Source organism: Notolabrus celidotus, chromosome 9 (genome assembly GCF_009762535.1).
Source record: "Notolabrus celidotus isolate fNotCel1 chromosome 9, fNotCel1.pri, whole genome shotgun sequence".
Lineage (NCBI taxonomy): Eukaryota > Metazoa > Chordata > Actinopteri > Labriformes > Labridae > Notolabrus > Notolabrus celidotus.
This window is the reverse complement of record NC_048280.1, coordinates 12,942,192-12,965,795: the sequence shown is the minus strand read 5'-3', so window position 1 is coordinate 12,965,795 and position 23,604 is coordinate 12,942,192. Positions and strand designations below refer to the sequence as shown.

General features: G+C 38.4%; 1 protein-coding gene across 1 annotated transcript; it reads right to left on the bottom strand.

The window, feature by feature from the left end:
• Positions 1 to 843: 843 nt before the first annotated feature.
• mapkapk5 (MAPK activated protein kinase 5) lies at positions 844 to 20,986 on the bottom strand. Its single transcript, XM_034693071.1, has 14 exons — positions 20,073 to 20,986; positions 17,577 to 17,650; positions 13,880 to 13,955; positions 13,106 to 13,203; positions 11,686 to 11,794; positions 11,232 to 11,321; positions 9,856 to 9,951; positions 9,665 to 9,745; positions 9,350 to 9,537; positions 8,774 to 8,894; positions 7,089 to 7,219; positions 6,218 to 6,333; positions 5,933 to 6,037; positions 844 to 5,104 (listed from the first exon to the last, which is right to left on the bottom strand). Exons 1-14 carry the CDS (start codon positions 20,106 to 20,108, stop codon positions 5,010 to 5,012), a joined length of 1,416 nt encoding a protein of 471 aa, XP_034548962.1. The 5' UTR covers positions 20,109 to 20,986; the 3' UTR covers positions 844 to 5,009.
• Between the last annotated feature and the right edge of the window lie 2,618 nt (positions 20,987 to 23,604).

The window sequence follows — 23,604 nt, the reverse complement described above, 5'->3', positions numbered from 1 at the left end:
AAGTATGGCCCGGGGGCCAATTGCGGCCCCAGGTCCATTTATTTATGGCCCCAAGTTTCCATCTTAAATTGTGTTATTTATAGCAAAGAAATTAATCACAGTTTCTTTCTACAAACAAAACTAAAGTCAATCCAGAAACGTCTCAAAAAGCTTCATATGGACTACCTGTGTAAAGCCAAAGCTCTGGGAATTTCTTCAAGACGGCAATAAAGAAGAAACACAAGAACTCTTAAAGCTGACAAGTTTTCAAATTAATGTTTTTATCATGATGTGAAAATGTTCTTGATGAACACTAAAAGTTCAGAAGACACAAAAGAGGACACAAGACAAGATCAAAATTATGAAATTGTGCAGAAAAGGCAAAATTTGGTGCATCAAAAATGTTCAGAACTGAGGAAAATAATTATTTAGTTCTTAAAATGTTGTCTGCTGGTCAGAAAAGTCTTAAAAACAACATGAAAAAGAAGTGTGATGAAATTCAGATCGTGATCCTGCCATAGGAAAATAATGACCCGAATGAAAAACATTTTCCTCCAGAAGAAGATAAAGTTTGCTCATGTGTACATGGCTTGTGGAGAACTGAGGACTACCTAGTTACTGATTTATTGAGACAAAATTTAAAATGATTGTTATTAAATAGACATTTCATATATAACTTGTATGATTCCTAAGTCTCAGTGGGATCCACTCGCCCTGAGGTATTCTGACAACATCATATGTGGCCCTCTTTGAAAAAAGTTTGGACACCCCTGCCCTAGAGGGACATCCAGAGGGCACTTTTTTTTTACGTTTAATTCATTTCAATGTACACACACAATAACAAAAGACAGACATATGTTAAAAAAAAGTCCAATAATTCCTTTATTACAAAGTCAGCATGTTGAAGACATTCCAATAAAGACAGAAAGGGCAAAAATATATATGTAGATACAGCGAGTCTCTCATGGAGGTTACATGCTACATTAACTGCCACGCCAGAAACAAACAAAGAAAACAAAACTGCAAATTAAAGTCAATAAAGTGTCTTCTCGAGTCTTTGATGCCAGACCCTATAAAGGAAGTGTTTCTTGAAACTAAAAATACAAGCTACACTCCTCTGTACTTTTTGAGAATTCATACAGCAGGGGGAGTACAGTAGCGGTGACGAGAAAAGCAGACATTCTGAATAAACCATTTCTATCTTTTAAATCTTGTTCAATGAGCAGGCAAGATACTTTTAATGAAATATGTCGTAGCCGTGTCAGTCTGAAGGGCATCCTGCCGCAGCTACTCAGAAACAGTAGTAGAATTTTCCTAACCAGCTATCCTCTGGGATTTGTCTGTAGTAACACTGAGCCAGATTAAGCAGCAAAACAGCAGGAAGTTCCTATTGTTGTGTGACTGTTTGGTTCCCTTGAGGATTTCATTGTTAAGAATAGCAATATCAAGAAACATGCCCTGACTGCACAGAACAAAATGCAAATGAGTACACCCCCCCTCTCTTCGACAGCAATGCAGGACTCAAGTAGAAAAGGGTAAAAACTCTGTTATTTGTAGGTTCAGGAAGTAGGCCTGTATTTGATCAATGATGGGCTCCAGACGCCACACACAAACACTCTTAATCACGCATCCACCAAGACAAGATAAAAAACAGCGCTATTTGGTTTCTCATTTATTGAAAGGCTCTGCAGATTCTTCAACATGTTAGGTTTAAGGTCTTGTACCCTGACATTTTTTATTCGAAATTATACCACACCAAAAAGAAACTGACTGCCGACAACAGAGCTAAAGTTTGTCTTTTGGAAATAGCTTTATAGTTTTTGTTTGACATCAGACACCGGATATTTTATGTCCTTAAATAAAAGAGTAAATGGAACCTGAACATTTGAAGTTAATTAGGATATTAGTTAGCTAATTAACACATGACATCTAATTTGTTCAATCTGTACAATGAACAAAATATGTAAAAGCAGTTATCATCCATTGTGAGGCTATGTACTGACTTCCATTACCAAGGTTTTGCAAGGAATTGCAGAGTCCTTGCAAAAAGTCTGTGCTGTAAGTTTGGCACAACTGGAAAAAACAACAACAAATAACATTCTCCTCATACTTTCTTTTTTAAATTAAAGAAACAAACAAAAATAATAGAACTGTTGAGTGTCAAATATGTCGATAAGTAGATGATGTTACATTTACACACAGCGGCGTTAGCTATGTCCAGTCTTAATTCTAAGCTAATCAGCAGCTGGCTGGAGCCTTATAATTGAATGGAAAAAACACAGTGGATACACACTCCTGTTTCAATGTAACTCTTGGCAAGACATAGAAGAAAATTTTTGAAAGAATGTCAAACCAAGTCTTCTTTTGTCAGCAGGGGATTAAGGGCTTAGCATATGAAACACAAACCAATAAATCAATTTGTTCTTTTCGGAGGACAGACTTTTCTCAAATACAATGCTGAATTAATGTCTACCAAATATTAGCAAACCAACAAAACAAATGTGGAATGAAAGCCTTCATATACTCACATGAAACCAACCAAGTCAGTCCCAGGAAAAATACCAATTACAACCCCACTGATTCTGAGTTTCACCTTTATCCTGTCATTAATACTAAAAAAGATAAATAGGCTGCCCCGTCAACAAGGCACATTTGACCATAAATTTAGCCTGTGACAATAAGGCCTTTATACAAGATGTGGTTATCATTAGCCTTTTAACCATCATCAGGACAGACAGCTAAAAGGACCTCTCAGAATCTTATTAACGGTTTTGGATTTGAAACCCAATCAAAACAAAGGAACTAAAGACATGTACAAAAAGAAGGCTTGTGTGTTTCAGTTACACATGGTGGGAAAAAGTAACAGCCCCATTATTTGCAATGTGAGAATGCAAAAATATGTTTTTTAAAGGTTTATTTGTCTTGAGAAGCAGAAGAATTTTCTAAACTCGTCAATGAGCACCTGATCCTTTATGTTTAGTGTATCTGAATGTTTCAAAATCCCCGAAACTGGAGATTCAAGTTTTAAGGAAAGCAGTTATACAGTACACCAATGTTTGCTCATACCTCAGAAAGGACATATAGATTCATTAAGATCAGAAATGAATATTTAAAGCTGTGATGATTTATAAAGCCAAGTCTTCTTAAAATTGGAATTTCATCATAAACTTCAGAGGAATTTCAATAAACTAAAAAACAATATTAAAGAAACAATCAGGCACTGAACACGAGAACATGCCCTTTAAGCCATCTAAGCCTGATTCATAAATCCCTTCTTTCACCTCCTCTGTGATATAATATCAGATATGACTAGAATAAAACAGGTCAGGGATAGTGTCACTCTGGCTAATCAATGATATAAATATGAAATTGTATAAAATCATCATTATAAATAAGCATGGGAATGAGTATTCTGGTGTACAGACCATGAAATTAAGTAGGAAAGAAAAGACTGTAATACTGACTGATTGAAATACACCATGCATGCTCCTGGTCTGAATTCCAGCGCATGGCTCTTTACATCAAAGCAGCTCACAATGGGTCACAGATCAACAGCTTTAGCTAGCCTTAAAGTCATCATTTCTAAGGTATTCATTTAATTGAATGTCCATTTTAGACACAGTAGCTGAATAAAGCAACAAAACGGTGGTAGAGTGTCTATGATGAAAGCCCTTGCATTTGCAGTATTACAAGCTGGATGTAGGTTCTCATGTTTCCAGGACCAATCACAAGTAGACTTGTATGTGAAGCAGCGTATTGTTGTGTTCTGTCTTGCAGCAGATGACAAAACTGCTAAAAATTAAATTAAATTAAAATTAAAAACTAAAGGAAAAAATTAAGATCAGAGAAGGTCACCCTTACAAATCAACCATAACTTTGGAAATACTAATGACCTCCCCTCATCATAAGTGGTGAGAAAATAAAAATAAACAATAGCACTTACAAATTGTCACTTTAAGACCTTTTCCAGAATTCCATCAGACTTGTGAAGACACACAGATAGACTTTTTTAGCCTTGAAATAATACACTTCATTTAACCTGCCGATTAGAAACTACATATTCTGACAAGACAGCATCATCTTTTCATGTGGATGAGTTAAACTCACATCAAATTTCATTCTTGACAACTGAAGCAGTCTGACAACCCAGTCTTAACTTAATTTGTGCTTTCAACAGCATCAAATGATGTGAAAATTAAAATCTAAAGAAGGCTGTGAGACAGTTAAAAGCTCCAGAAAAATCTCTTAGTGAACCTTGAGTTATGATTGAGTCAAAAACACTCCTCTATAATTCAGACAGGAACAAAGCCGTAGTTTTTTTTAATGCCTCTTCAGTCTCTGCAATGAAGTCTCTTAAAAAACAAAAGATCTGACAGAATGAATGTGAAGTTGCATTTGTCATTTTCATGACTGTTTCTGTTCTCATTTGTACTCTGCGTTGACAAAACAAACCGGTCAACAAGTGAAGGTAGCATAAAACCAAAGACTTTACATAATTTAAACTCAGTCTGAGATTCAATTTGTGTGGAAGAACAAAGTCACATATCAGTCAGTTTGTATTTTTAGAACCCATAGCCAGGCTACAAGAAAGTTATAAAATAATGGAACTCTTTGTTTAAATAAATAAAATTCTTCAGATGGTTAAAATAAAATAAAATAAAATAAAATAGAATAAAATGGATTTACTTGAGATTTTAAAAAAAGGATGTATGGGACAAGGAGCCGAAGAAAACTCCCTCCCAGAAAATAATTTCATTAACTGTTTTTCTCGTCTTTTTTTTTTTTTTTTTGCAAAAATGAAAATATACTTTTTCTTCTATGTTCTTTGCAAGTATCCAATAAAAAAAGATTCCAGTACCAACGTGTCCTTTTTGAAATATTTCTACAGCTGTACAATAGGTTTTTGCAAGTGAGTTCATGAAAGAAAGAAAAAAATCTGCACATTATTTTACATAAAAAAGCCTCTTTACAGATGTGGGTTAAAAAGGGTCATAATAAACACTATAAAACGGATATAAAGACAGCGTTTGCTAATGAGATTCTTCCAGATTTGTCTTCTCTTCGATGGCCTGTTTGACTATTTCTGCCAACTTCAAGCGGTCCACTTTATCAGAGAAGGATCGTCCTGCAATGAAAGAGCATGTGGTTAAGGACTGCAACAACAAATGAGGAAAGTGTCACCCGAGGAGTCCACAGGACGTGTGTGCGCCGCATTACGGCTGCGCAGCGTGTTTGCTCTGTCTGAGGGCTTGCACCCTGGTCTAAAGGACGCGAGTCTGGAGCGTAGCGCAGCTCAGAGCAGGCAGGATCAGCTGGATCCAGCATAGAGAGAACCACATACAAACAACAGATCTTGAGCCTTTCTGTGGTTGAATTTCTGCTCGTTTTGAGAGTATTCCATTACTTTTGTGCTTCTATCATCGAGTATGCTGCAGAACTGTTAAGTTCCGTGTTTGCAAGTTCTAAACCTGCAAAAACGAAACTTAACAGTTTAACAGTGAGTTTTAATAATAATAATTTGGCTCTATTTTGTTGTCCTGTTACTTTCTGACACAGTTATCATCTTAAAGTCCTGTTGTAGTCGACCTGGATCACATATATGTGGCTGTTTGTAGCTTACATCCACAATCGATGAGTATTTCTGATCTATACGATCTCTAAACGGTCGGGAGTCCGTATATGGTGTTGCATTTTGAGATTGGCGGATGTTGCATGCGATCCTCGTGCCTGACTTCCTGTCCTGGTCATTCTTTTTCTGTCGTCTTTTCTATTGACCGTATTGACGCGGGCTCCGTCGAAAATAGACTTGAAGCGTATCTCTAGCGGTTCCCGCGCGGGGGCACGCTCTCTAACGTAACGCCACGGGCCCTGTGGATCCTAGAACAGCTGCTTTGATTTTTGTTGTTGAAAATGAAGACCCAATGAGATGCAGATACAATTAAATTTCACTTGCCATCCCAGCTGAGACCCTGCAGACCGTCTCTCAAAAGTTTGCAGTCTCTGTTGAACCTCCACGCTTCATACATCACCTCATTCAGCTTCTCATCTTCATTCTCTCCTAGAAAAACAATAAAACACTCACTTCAGGATCTACTTGCTTTCACTCAGAGCAATTGTAGAAAGACAATATCTAAGTATAGTATTTTGTGACTACAGGGAAGTGCTAAATATATGGAGTTTATTGATATCATATCAGCAATTTTGTTGAGTTGGTTAGCCAAAGCATGCGTTTACTGACCAGCTTGTGGTAGAATACATTGTGCAATGACATCTCGTAGTTTTTCCAGCGCCACGTTTGAGTCCTCTCCTCCATTCTCAGGGTCATGAATGAAGAAACCGTCACTGGGCTTGGGGCTGCAAAACACACACATTTTATAGATTATTGATCAAATACAAAGTCCTGATAAGAAATACAATATGACAAAGAATGAAGACAAAGCAGCCAGTGAATATTGGCGGGAAAAATTTACTGATGAAAAAAATAGTTTAGTTTTGATTTTGTGCTGAACAACAAGACTCAGAGAACATTATTACTCCACCCTGGCTGAGTGTATGTTACCTTTTTAACAAACAACAACTTTATTTTCAGTTTTTTGTTATGTAACAAGACAAGGAAACAGGCAGACAAACCATAATAAAAAGGAAAGTAAGAAATAGGCATGCACATCATTGGAATGGAAAGCTATCAAAAGGAAAAAAACAAAAAAACACACAGACAAAACAAAGAAAATATACATACATACATGCCCACACTGCCATTTAACAGTAAGGTGGGATATTAAATCAGTGTCAGACCAAAATAAAGAAAGTAAATAAAGGATGACACTTCACTGTCTAAAAGTTCAGCCACCATCAGTGCAGTCCAAACAATGCCTAAAATAATCAGGTAGCAGTTTTTTTTACTTTTGATATATTCAATAAAGGGACCCCAAATGTTCACAAACTTAGTGTGTGAGTGTATGTTACCTTTACAGTGAAATAAAACATACATTTTCTAGTCAAATGACTCAAAACTTAAAATACAGAAAAAAATGTGCTGGTCTCTAAACTCCTTATACCACCAGAGGACAAAAGTTGACTCGAAAAACCTGAGCGAAAAGAAGTCATACCCAAGTAGTTTTCGCTTCCTGAGGATTGGGTTGTTAACAGAGTTGAGGGGCTTCAGGCTGACGTTCAGATCCTGAATCCTCATGTTGGCTAACTGCTCAGCATGAGCCTGCTGGATACCTGCAACTACCGCCTGGAAGGTAAAGAACAACAAACAGTAAGAAGTGGAGGAAAAGAATGTCAACTTTTTTTTTTAGCTTACCAACCAATCGTTTAGACAAACCCCCTTGATACAGCTAAGTCAACCTGTATTTCTGAATCACACTACATAGAGCTGGGTCAGGGGTTCAACATTGTTGTTTTTATCTGTTAGTGGAAGTCGTAACAGAGACAAATTAAATTTAAATTATTGAGACTGACGAACAATTAGTTTTTAAAATGTTCAATGTTTAAAATTCCACAATTTTGCATTTCAAAATAATAAATTTAATTTAATTTGAGTTTATCTGATTAGAACAATGCACATTAATCAACATTTCAAAAGTATGCCTCAGTGAAAATATGCTGGAGTTAGCACAATAGCTACATTTCATCCGTAGTCCTAAGGCAGATACTCACATAAAACATAAAACAACCAGTTTTAAAATTACAGGATGTCAAAAAGACAGTTAGCAGGACACTACACAAACTGACTTACAAACAGATTTTACATACAAAACGTTTGTGACATTATAAAAACAGGATGGAGGGTGAGGCCAAAGCCCACAGGAACGAGTATCCAGTGAGAAAACAGATTATTCATGAGTACATGACTGGTTTGTTTTTAACCAATGTTTAACTGTTTCTTTATATGGTACCATAGTTCTCAAGCTCCCTAATGTGAGCTAGTAGTTTGTTCCAGGACTGTGGGCCTGACAGACACTACCATTTGGCTGAATTTGGTTTTACGTCTCGGTACATCACAGTCCCCTCTAGTTTGTGCTCTAGTTTTTATTACATTGTGTTTCTTTTTAATAAATTTGAGCAATGATGGAGGGGCAAGCCCATTTAAAACTTTAAAAACCAGACATATGTCAGTGTAATGTCTATATTCACAATTTAAAGCAATTCTTACCAGTCTCTTGATTTGGGAATCAAATTAATACACTTTGAAATGTACTTTTTGACTTGACTTGAAGGTTCATTATTCAGATAGATTCTGCACTGCACCAGTGTGGTCTACACCGTGACTTAGTGGTAAAAGACAGCTTCAAAGTGTTTATTCTGCGCTCTAATACAATGTTTGTTTGTTTTCCTTATTACAGGACAACACAGAGACACATTAAGACATATGCAGGAGTCCAATCAGTGTCAGGATGGTGTGCAGTTATTCTGAGATTATTATGTTTATCTACTGACTTCCAGTGATCCCTGGTTAATGTGACAGCATTTGCACTTTTCAGGAGTCCCAGTTTGGTTGTTTTCTCTGTTTCACAGAGATCAACCCTGAGGATGTCCCATAGACCTGGGTCTTTCACATTGTTGACATACAGTCAGCTGCCAACCATTGAGCAAGCTCTGCAGTTTTTAATATTTTGAGTAGTCTTGAGTAGCACCATGTTGTGTGTTATCCAGTAACTGAAAGCACAAGAGGATGTTAGCAGCTAACCTAGAAAAACCTGGCAAGTCTCAGTTTTGCAGAGTCTGTCTTTTTAAAGGGTTAGTGCATGAAAGATTTTTGCACCTTTATTCTCATTTATTCACTCACCTTGTCCATCATCATCTGGGCAGAGGGCAGCACGTTGTCTAGGGCCTCAGTGCAGTTGAGCCAAGGGTGAGCCAAGACTCCCTCAATGGTCAGCCTCTCTTCTGGCTTCACTTTCAGCAGCCTGCAAGGAGTAAATACGGACAGCAATGGGAGAGTACAAGTTATTGAAGATGAAAATGTATAAATAAAGGACGGAGGGATGGTGTACATCAAAAAGGGGAATAGGGTCAAAATAGGAAGCAAATATGGTGGGAGAAAAGAAGGCTCAGGATCATTTCAGGACAATAACAAGAGTAGTGCATTAGAGGGAAGCACTTTTTATATGTTTTGGATACTACAACAAAGACAGTAGATGTCTAAAAACAAAATGACTACACCAGATGGTACAAAATGGATCTAGAGCCAAATCCAAATCTCATGTGTGCTTCAACACAACACAAAGAAAAAACAAAAGCACCGCATTGTTTCCCCACCCCTTTAATGAGCCAATCTGCAGAGCACGTCCTCTAGCATGCTATGCTCATGGAGTTACATAAGATAAATACAACAGAGCTGAGAGAAAGAAGAGTCACTTGCTTGCGTACGATGTCCTTGGCCATCTCAGAGATCTGGCTCCACTCATCTTCAGGGAAGTCGAAGCTGCCTGTCATAATCTTCTTCCTCATGTCCTTCGGGATGGTGCGACTGTGGTGTTTGGAGTAGAACGGAGGATAGCCGCACAGCATCACGTAGATTATCACGCCGAGAGACCACAAATCACAGCTCTGAGGAATGAAAGAAGAAAAAACATTAGAAATAAAATTATCTTCTCATTCAACAGATACTGAGACATGATATTTATAAGAAACCATTGCAGTACTACAACTACAAGATTAAACTTTTAGCTCTCACCTTGTTATAGGTATAAGGAGTGGGTGAGGTAGGTATAATTCCAGACTTTTCTTTCTGGTGTCTTCTTTGAGCCTCAAGTACCTGCCACAGAAAACAGCAGGAGAGACATCAAGGGAAACTGCTTTTGCTGCATGTAAGAAATAAAACCAATAGGTTTTTGGTTTTAGATTAATCCTTTGCTTGCTTTTTACCTGAGGTGCTACATAGTAGGGAGTGAACTGAGGGGTCATCAAGTCTCCTTGATCAATTTTGGCAAAGCCAAAGTCACACAACTTCACAGGTGCATCCTGTGCAGGAGAAAGTATCACAGAGTGAGAAGCATGAACAGGTAACGTTAACTAGTTTGCTTGAGCTCTAACAAAAAAGGTTTTAAAGGTGACATATCACGCTTTTTTCATCAATATATATTGGTCTAAGAGGTCCCCAAAACATGTCTTTAAAGTTTATGCTCAAAAAAACACTTTGAAATCAGATTTTGGTCTGCCTGAAAAGCCCTCTTCTTCAGTCCTCCTCAGAACACTCTGTTTTCCCTCTGACCACGCCCCCTAAGGAAGTGGATGTGCCTCGGCTGTCCAGCACGTTGATCTAATGCTTACATGTTGGCTGAATATACACGGCTGCTCAGAGATCACGTTACTTCAACCCTCTGAATCTGATCCAGAATCTGATCCTGACGGAGAGGCGCCTGTAGCAGGACATTTCTGAAGGATTGGTCACAGATTTAGTGTTTCTTGTTGTTTTATTTGTCAGTATGTAGACGTGTGTCAGCTACGACATGTAGCTATGTAGCTATGCTAACTAGCGCTAGCACTTATCCATGATAAATAAAAATCATCCACTATATCTTCAAATCTGCAGACGTGGGGAGTAAAACCGACCTTTGTGTTTATTAAGACAGCCTACAACTAGCATGCCTCCCTCCTAAGCTCCTTGTTAGCACACATTTGGGCAGGTAATGAAAAACGGAGGGGGGATTCAGCATTAGTTTATAAAGTCTATGGGCTGAACAAGCTCCGAGCTCTGACTCCGTGACAGACCGGATATTTTTGTTACGTAACAAAAACACGGAAGTCTGAAACGGCTCGTTTCACACACATTTACAGAAAGGTGGAGAAATTAAAACAGGGGCAGAATGGATTTTTTTCATTCTCGGGGGGTTTGTAGACATGCCAGGGACACATATTTCAGGTAGAGAACCATTAAAAAGTCAATTTTGCATGATATGTCATCTTTAAGAAATGCATTCAGGTTCAAGAGAGATTATTAAAGGTCATGACAAAGTAGAAGTAGATTACCAAGTCTATCCAAGTTAAAGCATATTGGACTACTTTGAATCTTCTTGAGCATCTTTGTCAAATTTTGCCAAAAACAGCCTTTAAATCATCCTCCTCTCCTTTTCCTCTTACTCAAAAAGTTAAGTCCTGGCTGCAACCTTAAATTCCAGCAAAGTTTATTTTCCTTTCTAGTACACACAGTATGATGTGTGGCAAAAGAATCAGCAGGGGTGACAGTGGCGCATTTTAAAAATTGCAGTTTCAATGTTTACAGAGCAACTTAAGCTACTTACCAGAGAGTTATCCTTAAAGAGGAGGTTCTCTGGCTTCAGGTCACGATGTGCAATATTTAGGGAGTGACAATGTTCCAAGGCTTGACTGATCTACAGGGGGAAGAATCATCACACTGAGACATCAATATGTGTGTGTGTGTGTGTGTGTGTGTGTGTGTGTGTGTGTGTGTGTGTGTGTGTGTGTGTGTGTGTGTGTGTGTGTGTGTAAAGCAGTCTTTAAACACATTTCAGATTTAAGCTTTATGTGTTGCTTTTATGTGTTGCTTCTTTTGAAAATGTGCTTGTGTGTATTAATCCCTCATATGCAGCTTTATTCAAGCATGAGGCTGCTAATGCCACAGGGAGGCTGCAAGATAAGCAGTTACACACACTCAAAGACACATAAACAGGCGTCACATGTAGAACTTCACAGATGGTTCATTAATTGCTTAAAAAAAATTGGGTTTTCACCTACCTGTTTGGTGACCTGGCTGGCCATCTTTTCAGTAAAGTGCCTGTGCTGACTGATTCTGTGGAATAGCTCACCACCCTCCATCATCTCCATAACGATCAGGAGTCTTGCTCTGTAAAAGAACAGACAGGAAGTGTCCAGGGTCAAAGGATGTGCAGTGATGTACAGTTTAAACGAGCGTTACCACCTTGTGATTGAATGCCAACCAGTAAGATCGGGATGTACATCCATCAATGTTTCCTACTGAAAAACGTCACTGTGGCTAGGTTATATTTGTATATTCAAAATATCTGAAATCATGCATTACCTTAAAAAAATACAACTTTAAAGAAGATCTTATTTTATTATCATAATACATGGAAATGTCTGTTTGTCTGCAGAGCATGGGATTATATGCTGACCCCTATATTGTGCCCTGGCAGTTTGGCCAGAAGTAAAACAAAGGGAAATTGTGTATTATTGACCATGAGTGCCATAATTATTATTTATTTTTAATTGATTCTATTAAAGTTATATAACTGAGCTTTTACACCTTTATTTATAGAGGAGAGGACAGTGGATAGCGTAGGAAACTGAGAGAGATTGGCTGGAATCTAACCCAGGTGTGTCAGATGTGTTACATTCACAAGACATGACCTAACAGCAACATTGACTTCTGACCTTTGGCCATAAGGTCACCCACCCACTGGTTTATTCCAAGCGGCAAACTCTGGTCTAAAAATATGAGTCCAATGCGGAAGTGCTAAAAACTGCAGTTCATGGAGGATTCGCTTGAGGCTGGCTCCAGAAGTACCGGACATCACTTACACACCAATTCAAAAAAGACGATCTTTACAGCAGAAATAAACATGTTTACAGTCGGGTACAAAGGACTAATGTCTGGATAGCTCATTTCTCGATCGGCACACACTGTACAGGGGGTAAAAAAATGTCTAACGCGTCAATTTTGAAGATATTGAGATTACGAGTCTTCCAATGAGAGGCACAGCTGACTTGATTGACAGGCGGGAACACTGTAGCTGTTGGCTAGGAGGCTCAAAGCCCACCTCTTTCCGTCACAATCGCTCGACAGAAGCAATATGGCTGCCAACGACGACTGGCCTCAAAACAGCTCTTCAGAAACAGTTGGGTGACGTCACGGATACTACGTCCATATTTTATAAAGTCTTCGTTATTAATGGCTGAAAGTGTTTTTTGTTTTTTTTTGCAAGATCAGAGTCAACTTTGATAAACAAAAATTAATCAGTTCATCCTTTCATTAGTTGATGTAGTTGCCAAATTTGTTTATAGTACCACCAGGTCCTGCTGAGACATGGCATTCCCAAGTATAAGACAAACAGACCAGAAAACCCAATGCCTCAAGCCCCACCTGACACCATCACAAGAAATGCACACACACAGTCACACACGCAAAGGTCTTTACCTCGGGCTGGACTCATGTGGGAACTGGACACTGTTGGCGTAAACCTCAAGGATTTGCACAATGTTCGGGTGGTTGGCACACATCATGTGAAGACGCACCTGAAGAAAAAAAAAGTGTGTATTACTCATTTATAGTGTATGATAATTTGATTTTAAAATGCGACATGACTGAAACACGGACAAGAAACCTGCCCACTAGACAATCACTATGTTTGTTTTAATTCAATTCTGGTGTTCAACAATTATATAAGATATATTTCACTATAAGAAAAGGTAATGATAGTTTGAATAATTATCACAATAATAATCAGTAAAATGATCATCACTGTGCAAGAAGAACTTGAAACACAGCATGCATGAAAAGTGAACCCTCATATAAAAAGGTGATCTAAGTGCATGACAAATATTCTGTTTGGTGGCTTCCGTGTTTGATTTTCTGTGAAAGCTACACAGCTCGGCAGCTATGGCTTTGGTACAACAAGTCTGGGCTGCTTGTTTTGACTTCATGTCTCACTGCTCCACTGCTGAATAAGCTGCTTGATCAAAACAGAAGGCTGCTAATGACATGTAGAGGCTGCTCAACACTCAGTTCACCACAGGAAGAAAATGTTACTGACAACAAAGTCTGCAGAAGCCCCGGAGACAGATGGACGAGGACCGAAAAACAGAACGTAAAGAGATTGATAACAGGCAGACAGACTGATCAAAGCATATTGATACAGGCGAAGACAACAAACAAGAAATGAATCAAAGAGAGCAGCGTCTCCACTCTAACCTCATTTCTGGCTTTGGGCCGATCAATGAGGATCTTCAAGGCCAGACGTTCCTGAGTTGATTTCTTCACACAAACTCTAAACAGGAAGGAAACAAACGTCAATCATTACCTCTGTCAACATGGTAACTAATCATCTGACATACAGGAGAATGAAAATAATCAATAAAGTTTGTCAAGTCTGGCAGATTTTTGAAATTCAGTTGCTCGTTAGCATCTGTGAGGTTTGTTTGGTTTGGTTTTCTTCAAGTTATATCTTTTGGCATTTTTGCCTTTAAAGCTGCTGTTGATAGGAATGGTGTAAAAAACGTTCCTTTTTTTCTGCTTGGTTTGGAGAAAAGGTCATAATACCCATCGGTACTCATCGGTAAGTGGAGTAATTTGAGACTACTGCAAAATCTCTGCGTTTTCCAATGCCTTTGTATCAAGCAATCATAGCTAATCTCCTCTGTCCTGATTGGTTAAGGGGCGGCCCCTACTATGTCCTCCGATTGGTTATGAGTCTGGCACTATCATGACTGCACACGCAGATCTGTGTTGGGGGTCTAAGAGGAAATCTGGTCGGGAGGCATAGTGTTGACATTCGAAGTCCCTCTCTCTGAACAGATGTTTACTCCGTGACTACCAACAGCAGCTTTAATGGACAGAACAGCTGAAGAGAGACAGGAAATGTGGAGAGTAGAGCGTGGGGGAAGACACGCAAATGGCCGAGGTTGGAATTGAACCTGCGACCTCTGCAATGAGGGCTATAGCCTCTGTATACAGGGCGCGCTTAGACTGCTAGGCCAGCGGCGCCCCTTTCTTAGCATCTGTGTTGATGTCTGAGTCTTTGTCGTTAAATGTGTTCGCTGTGTCTACATATATATAAAGTTCACAGCAAGGTTTTTTTTTTTTAATTCCTCATTATATGATCAAAAAAAGTGATCAATTCAATAACCAAAGGCGCAACTTTCTTCCCCACTGAAATTAAATTCAACAGAATAGCAATGGTGCTAATCTTTCTTTAAGTTTTGTAATTCAATGCCTACAATGAGTGAAATATCAATACCAGAGACAAAGGGCGACATCAAGCATACACGTTGGAAGATTCTTGATGTGTTTTTTAACAGTATGTATCTTTCAACAAAATGTGTGTCTCCATCCTTCTGATAGTCTCTGTGATATGTGCTGCAAGTCACAGCAGCTGACTAGACAAGAGATAGGAGAGGTGTTTTGTCAACACTAGTTTGTTATGGGAAGTAATTATCTTAGATTGGCTTAGATTTGGTCTCTCATAAAAAGACTCATTTACTCATATTGAAGCTCAAAAAAGGAAATGCTTATCTCCTGGTTTTGGTTTTCTTCCTCAAACTCAAACTATTTTAGGATCGGAATGGACTAATTTTCTTCCCCTAGCTGCAAGGACTCAAGTATTCCCTTTAAACAGCAAACTCTGGCCCTTAAACTCAGATTACACTATTAAAGCATTACTGAGAGAAACATTCTGCTTCGGACAAAGTTCACTGGAAAGCAATACCTGCCTAATGAATCACAGAGCGCTACAGAGGGGGGCTGGTAGAGCCAAAAGACACCAATGTGTTAGCTGAGTTGGAGAATCAGAAAAAAGATCCTCATTAGGCAAAAGTCTCAATGAATCAGAGTGATACACAAACTGACGCGAGGGTTACAAAGAGCTGGTGAGGCACAAAAAGTGAACAGCATGAATCATCAGTTCATCATCGAGTATCATGAGTTTAAGGGAGTATTTACATGGAGAGCTGGTGAGTCACTTCCTCAGAATTCCTGTCACTTGAAGCAGTAACTACATGTCAGGGAATAACAGGTTGTTCTCTGCTGAACCAGACATGTGATAGCTTCAAGCCTCAGAATCACACATTGATATGATAGACTGTATCTGGAACCAGCTGCACGTCAAAAAAACTGTGATGAGCAAAATAGACTTGAGAAGATGTTTGAGTAGCTGCTGCCTCTGAGAATTGTGTTTTTGCAGAGACTTAATATTGAGTTTGAAGTGATTGAGGCTGAGGCTACAACTGTAGATATTAACACTATTGTAACAAGATGAGAGAAGAATACTGATGCAGAGTCTCTAGCACAACATTAGTCATCCTGGCTGGTGATTGGGATTGCAGATATGTGCAAACAAGTAACTTTAAACAGTATGAACATAAGTTATTCAGGTTGAAGGCCAATACAAACTGAAACCTCTTGCATGTGGAAAAAAGGCCTTCAGGTTTGCTGCTCCCTCGACCTGGAATGCCTTACAAAAGGATCTGAAGCTTTGTGATCGGATAACTTTGAATCCTTTTAAGCGATCCTTAAATGACTGAGGCTGATGCATCTGTCTGCAGATGTTTTCTTTAAATGACACTCATGCGGTTTTTCTGGAGGTATTTCTTGTGTAGCTGCTGTATGCGTCTGCTATTTGTGTATTGTCATTTGTAACTCTGTAACTGTGCTGCTGCCCATCTTGGCCAGGACTGTCTTGGAAAAGAGATTTTTAATCTCAATGAGCATTTCCTGGTTAAATAACGATTATAAATAAAAATAAATAAATAAATGCTCTATCTAAAAATAAAGAAAATGTCCCTTTTTTAGTGTACTGGATGTAAAAAGTCTCAAAAGGAATCAATGCTTGTTCAGAGTGTTTCAGAAATGTGTGCTTTCCTGTGATAAATAACTGCCTGTGTGTTTGTGGAGAGGACTAGAGAGAAGAATGCAGAGGGGAATGCACGGATAAAGAAAGCTGCTGAGTTTTATCATTGATCCCTCGTGCATCCACGTGCATCCACTATTCAATCTGAGAGCAGCTTCCTCTTTGCAGCAAAGTTTCGTCTCTAGATTGTAGGACTAAATCCTGCAAAATCACAGGAGTTAGACATCTGAAAAATGTTTAAAACTTGGGGCGCCGGTTCGGTCTTGTGGTCCAACTTGGTGCCCCGTGTACAGACGCTGGAATCCTTAAAGCAGGTGGCCTGGGGTTCGCGTCCAACCTGCAGCCATTTATCTTACACATGCCTGCTGCCTCTCCCAGTTTCCTGCTCCATCCACTGTCCTATCGTCTTAATTGAGGCATTAAAGCTAAAAAATAAACTAACAAAAATGTTTTAGACTCAATCCGGACTGCTTGTGTCTGAGCAATATGAGCTACAACATAAATACAGTGATTTCCAAAACCTCCAACCGTTCTTGTCTTGTGTTGTGATGGATTTACATGCTACTGCTCTGATCTGTAAAGCACAGCTGAGTGACAGCTTACAGCTTGCTCCTTTCATTTTCTCAAAATGTATCAAGATGTCTAAAGTCAAACTACAGTGAGGAAGTGAAGCTACTGTAAACCAAACAAATTCAAACTACAGAAGAAGTAATAAGTAGCTAACGTCAAAAACATGTGGGAAGACTTTTTGGCAGCGATCCGTAGTCGGGCACTGAGAGGGCTGGACAATAAATCAATATTTATCTATCTCTTAAATCCTATCATAGGGTTTGGAAGAGTCTGAGTCACGATACACAATTTTCAGATCCAAACACAAAAACAGAAGACAACCTTTAGCAAGACTGGGCTTCCTTACTGAGCAACAAGCAAGCAGTTTGATATTTGATCACGTGTATACACGGATACATCAGAAGAGAGGATGTTTAAATACAGGAAGAAGACAAGTAAAAAAGTGCTCCTTAGCACATTGTCTGTCATGCTCACCTGACAGGTCCGCTGATGCCGGCTCCCAACTTCTGCGTCCAGTTGATGTTGTACTCGTCTAGAATGGATGTCTCCTGTAAGGAAAACACACAAAATAATAAATCAGATATTTGGAAAACAAAAAAAGTATGGATGCACGATATTATCGGCATGTTATCGGCCGATATTGGCTTAAAAATGAACTATGGGACATCGGCCAACACACCGATATCTGCTGATATAATTAACCGATAAAATAATGGGCTGCTGCACACGTTGGGCTCGTGATTTAAGTCAAATTCTAATTTAAGCAGCAGTCTGCAAGGTACATGTAGCTGACTAATTTAGGCACATTTACTGTCAAAGAGTAAACATTTGATTTAATTTGGGTTTAGTTGCTGTACAGTTGCACTTTTCACATGTTCCCTGTGACCAGAGGTTAGGTTTACTCACTATGTCAAATGTGAAATTGGTCAAATGTGCCCTAGTTGTGGGGATTGTTATAATTGTCTCAGGGAGAGCATCATCCAAGTTTTAAGTAGGATGTATCTTTTTGTATGAATTTTATTTGAAAGCAGTTGTCATAAATAAATATGCAGTTTTTAGTATTTTTCTTGCACAAGAAATGAATATTACACAACAAATGTGATAAGAGTATGATCATAATACTGTACACTAATTTCAATACAGAAGAGAATTGATGATCTCTGCAATTAGGTGTGCGGAAAAAAAAGACCCTTCCTAGTGACCGTCAGTACATAAAATATCACCCTAAATGGCTGTGTATGTAATATGGTAAAAACATCACTAAAAAATCTCTTATAAAACAGTTTGGAAGATACAGCTGAGTGAGAGTGCCATGCATTTTTTTCATTTTATTAGCACTTGGTTGTGTAACAGCTATCTTATCCATTATCACCTGTCTAGTTCCACAGTAGTGCTAATCCTTGACACAGATTATTCTGGAGAGATGACAGCTTGGCTGTGATATAAAAACGAATAACTCTAGTAGACCTCAGCCACCACTGTCCATAAAAGGATTAGGAAACAGGAGTATATAGAATAGGATTATGTATAGTTGGATTTGAATATGTGGTTTTGTTGATATCTCCAGCTTTGGTTGTTAAATAACCCAACATTCACTAAACACGTCACTATGATCATAATACTATCAAATGAGCCCTTGTCCTTCTTTTCTGAGAATACACTGGTCTTGGCAAGGACAATGAGTTTAAACCCTTGCAGCCACCAACAGGTACTGCCCTGGCCAATTCAATCTACTCTGTTCAAGCACCGAAAGGATGATTACAATCAGGATTTGGGACCATTACGAAACAAAGGACAAAAGCTGATATCTACGACTCAGCAATATCTTTAAATACCCTGGATAAAAGATGAGATCTCTAAAAAAGCTGGCGATTTATTTGTCTCTGTTCATTCTATTTGTCCGGATCCAGCGTAAGTAAAAAATGAGCCAGCCATATGCACAATCAATGGACCTAAATAATGTCTTAAAAACACAACATGATGTTGCTGTCAATAATGTGGAGTGAGTAAAAAGTAAACTTACACTTAGGTCAGATTCTGTGAACTGATCTAAGCAGCAAAGGTTATAATGACAATGTCTTGATACCAAAAGGAAAGGGTTAAGCCTCAAGTTACACTGTTAAACCACTAATCTTTCCTCAGGTTAATGACCCCCAAAGGATGTGTGTCCCAGTTCTCTGAAACGTCCCCCCAGTAAATCCAGTATTACCCACATTGTGACCCAACTGTGAAAGCGGGTGGGGGGGGGGGTTGGGGCCACTTGGGATCACATTTTACTGCTGACATGAATGCCCGGGCAGTGACACATTGAGGAGAGTAGGCCAGGCACTCATCCAAGAATCTGTTTAATGTCAAGGCTGGATGAATCCGAGCTGCAGAGTCATGTGTATCTCAGATAAAACTTAATATATTGTTTTATCATTCACATTCCGGCTTTTTATAAGATACACGAAAGCTTCTGTGTTTTCAGGGAAGTCATATGTTGTCCCAATCCGAGTAATTTCACATCATTCAAAGATCATAAGACACTAGACATTACTATCTAACAGAAAAAGGACAATCATGTTGGTAAACTGAGCAGCCTACTCACAGACATTCAGTTGTCACACCACATTTATTCCAGATGCCAACATTTAAGAAATCATGATGTCCACCATCAATGCAAAGTGTGGAAGCTTACCTACCTGTCAGTTTTAAGAAATTACTCACAACATATTCAAGCCTTCATAGAACCTCCCATCTAACCTCTACTGCTGTCTGTCTATTGCTTTGTTTGTCTGATTATTTCTGCATATGTATTTCGTTTCTATCTTGCTTGTTTTTATTGATTGGTTTTACTTACTAACCTTGCTGGACTTTGATCTCATTAGATCAAGAACCAACAAAGGGATACATAATTCAGTAGAGTCAAACACTGCATTGACAAATGTAGAGTATCTAGATATTCATGTGTAATTCCGTCAAACTTACCTTGATGAACTTGTCTGCGTTGTTATCCTCCGACATGGTGTTGTGTTCTGCCCAGGTGATCTCTGCCTCGCCAAACTCAGTTGACAGTGGAAACAAGGTGTTTGTCGCTGACCTTTACAAAGTGCTACGGCTTGTTATATTACTACTGATGACAGAAACAAGCCATTAGGACAAAACGATAGTGGGCCAGCCAGCCCCAGCTGGTTTTTGATCACTTGGGGACCTTGAGCCCAACAGCAGGTGCGGTGTGACGTTAGATCAGGCCACCTCGACTCCCAACCTCGGAGTCCGACTCGCTTTTCAAGTCGCCTTAAATCCACTGTAGTGACCATGTAGAGTGTCAGACTCCAAGCAAAGTGGCACAGAACGGGTCCAACGTGGACTACAGGCCACTTTCAGAGGTACAAAGAGAGTATTTTTAGGCAGCAGTGATCTCTTAACGCTACAATGACTCGCACCGGCCGGATTGTGAGTCGCTAGCTTGGTAGTTAGCTAATGCCCCTCCATCCTACATGAACAGGGCTGATTTAACATCACGATGTCAAGCGTCAAAGATGCGGTAACACGTAGAAACTATCTGAAATCACCCACAAAATGAGCTCTGAGCACAGGGTTGATCCGACACAGCGAGCACACCGTGTTCCCAAAAAGAGCAGCCTATTATGTCGTCGAGTCGGGCTCGCAAGTTAGCTCAGTTGGCAAGTTTGTTTTCACCTCCAATCAAAATCAGATACTTTGAACATTCTTCAGGAGGACAGTATAACAGGAGAATGTCACCCGGAAGGACAACAAAACCATCCAAGCAGTAGAAATGGTTGTATAATAATGTTTTTAGCGGTGACCATGGAGATACACACATCTCTAGACTATTTTGCTAATCCTATAGCATCTTGACAGAGAGAATACACAACCCGAGTCGGCACTACGCAATAGCCGTCTGTGCAGAATGCCTGATGAGAATCACCGACACGTCTGGTAAATTAGGACAAAACTGGAATAGGTATTTTCACTGTCAATCAAAATGTATGCTTGATATGATCTAGGCCAGCTCGGGAATTTTTTATTTTTATTTGAACTAAGTTAATTTATGATTTATGTATTACGCTTTAAAAGGACAGACCATCTCTGAAGGGTCCTTATTTGGTCCCAGTTTTCTTCTTCTTCTTTTTTTTTTTTACATTTATCTTTATTACTATTTAACTCTACACAAAATAATGAGGCAAACATGTCTTAGCTACAATTTTGACACAAATGTAGTAGACGCATAGACTGTATAAGTATGAATAGACGTCGTATCAAAATGATCTTAGAGGCACTTTCAAGTTCAAAGTTCATATTTGATACACAAACACAATTTAAAAACTAATACACTAAAGGTCTAGAGGGAGGGAGGGAGATAAATACAGTATAGAAGTCTTTTTCATATTAAAGATGAAAATGTAACATATATTCTTCTCATCATGCATCTATTCCTTATGATATACAAGGCAACATGTTTTGTGAAGTAATCATCTGTTGTAATTCAATTTGCCTTTAAGTTATCAAAACAATAATCAACGTCAATCATTTTATAGCTTCTGAGCGTTTGCCTTTTGAAGAATTTGCTTTTTTTTCTATTCGAAATGCAATTGAATTGAACTTCAAGCTTTCTATGAATAAGATTTTGAATTATGTTAAGTTAGTTTTATAGCCTCAGCAATTATTTCGAAGCTCCGTAGAAAACTCAGGTAAATCCATTAAATTCACATTAACCTGATTAATACTGGAATAGGTATTTTCATTGCCAATCAAAATGTATGCTTGATATGATCTAGGCCAGCTCAGGGCATTATTTTTTCAATTTGAACTAACTTAAATTATGATTTATGTATTACGCTTTAAAAGGACAGACCATATCTGAAGGGTCCTTATTTGGTCCCAGTTTTCTTCTTCTTCTTTTTTTTTTCACATTTATCTTTATTACTATTTAACTCTACACAAAATAATGAGGCAAACGTGTCTTAGTTAAAGTGTTGACACAAATGTCGTAGATGTCTCATCAAAATGATCTCAGAGGCACTTTCAAGTTCAAAGTTCATATTTGATACACAAAAAAACAATTTAAACACTACATGTTATTTCATACTGACAATGAACACCACTGTTCCTTCTGTGTTTTAATAACTGTTTATTACTGCCTATTTATTTCAATTCAATATTTTAGCTGTTCCATCTATTCAATATATATATATATATATATATATATTGCAACATTTGCACCCTCCACTACCTTACTTACTCTTTTATTTATTTATCTATTAACTCCATTATCCATAATTAGTCTAGTTTAGTTTAACTCATATAGTCAGCCCTTTCTAGTCTGTCCTCATGTTGTTTCTGTCTTTGTTGTCTGTGTATTGTTTGTCTGTCGTTTGATTTGCACTTGCACTGCTTTGCACCTGCCGTGTGAGAAACGAAATTTTGTTCAGCTGTATACAAGCTATCCAGATGAATGACAATAAAGTTTGAGTTGAGTTGAGTTGAGTTGAGTTGAGTTGAGTTGAGTTGAGTTGAGTTGAGTTGAGTTGAGTAATGCACTAAAGGTCTAGAGGAGAGGAATAGAGGGAGGGAGGGAGATGAATACAGTATAGAAGTGTGTTTCATATTAAAGATGAAAATGTAACAGAGTAAGTAATTGTCTGTTGTAATTACATTTTCCTTTAAGTTATCAAAACAACACTCAAGGGCAATCATTTTATAGCAATCTGAGCTTATTGCTTTTGAAGAATTTGTCCTTTTTTTCTATATGAAATAGAATTGTATTGAACTTCAAGCTTTCTATGAATAAGATTTTGAATTATGTTTTTTTTTAGTTTTTGTCTCAGCTGTTAGTAATTTTAAAGCTATTTCAAAAAGAGGAGGTTACAGTTTTATTCTAACTTTCCCAAAAAGCAAAGATATTGAGGCCACACAAATAAAACTCAAATTGATGAAAGAATCATTGCGGTTTCTGTGTTTCTAGTGCTATTACATGAATCAAAATGAGAGTGTTATTAGAACTATACAAACAGTAGAAACAGTACATTAAAATGCACAATATAAAACTCTTATAAGTACAACATTAAATGTGTTTTTCTTTGCAAATATTACCAGCAAACATGACAGTGTGATCATATTGGTCCTGTTTTTTTTTCAAACTAGGAAAAAAATTTGGGGAAAATTACAGGTGGTTGGCTTTGCCCCAGTAAGCATGCTCTGAATTTGGTCCGACTTTCAACTCCTGTGGGTGTCAAATATTTTGGATGGTGCAAATTACAATTTTTTTTTGAAGAATGCTTGTAAATCTCCCATTTTGTGCTGAGAAACCTGTAATTTCAAGTCACTGAGTTTATGCAGTGTGGACTACAACAGGGGCAGTCTGAAGGGCAGGGACTGTACACAGACGGGCACTACCATTGTGCTGTGGCACAGGTGAGCAAAAGGTTATATAGCTCCATTATTAGGCCAATTGAGAACAAGAAAAAAAAAGATTTATCTATTGGACAATGTGGTT

Coding starts and splice junctions, on each gene's coding strand:
- mapkapk5 (XM_034693071.1), bottom strand. CDS start 20,108: ATGTCGGAGGATAACAACGCAGACAAGTTCATCAAG. Junction 13,204..13,879: donor GGCCCAAAGCCAGAAATGAG/GTTAGAGTGGAG, acceptor TTTTTTCTTCAG/GTGCGTCTTCACATGATGTG. Junction 11,322..11,685: donor CCAGCCAGGTCACCAAACAG/GTAGGTGAAAAC, acceptor TTCCCCCTGTAG/ATCAGTCAAGCCTTGGAACA.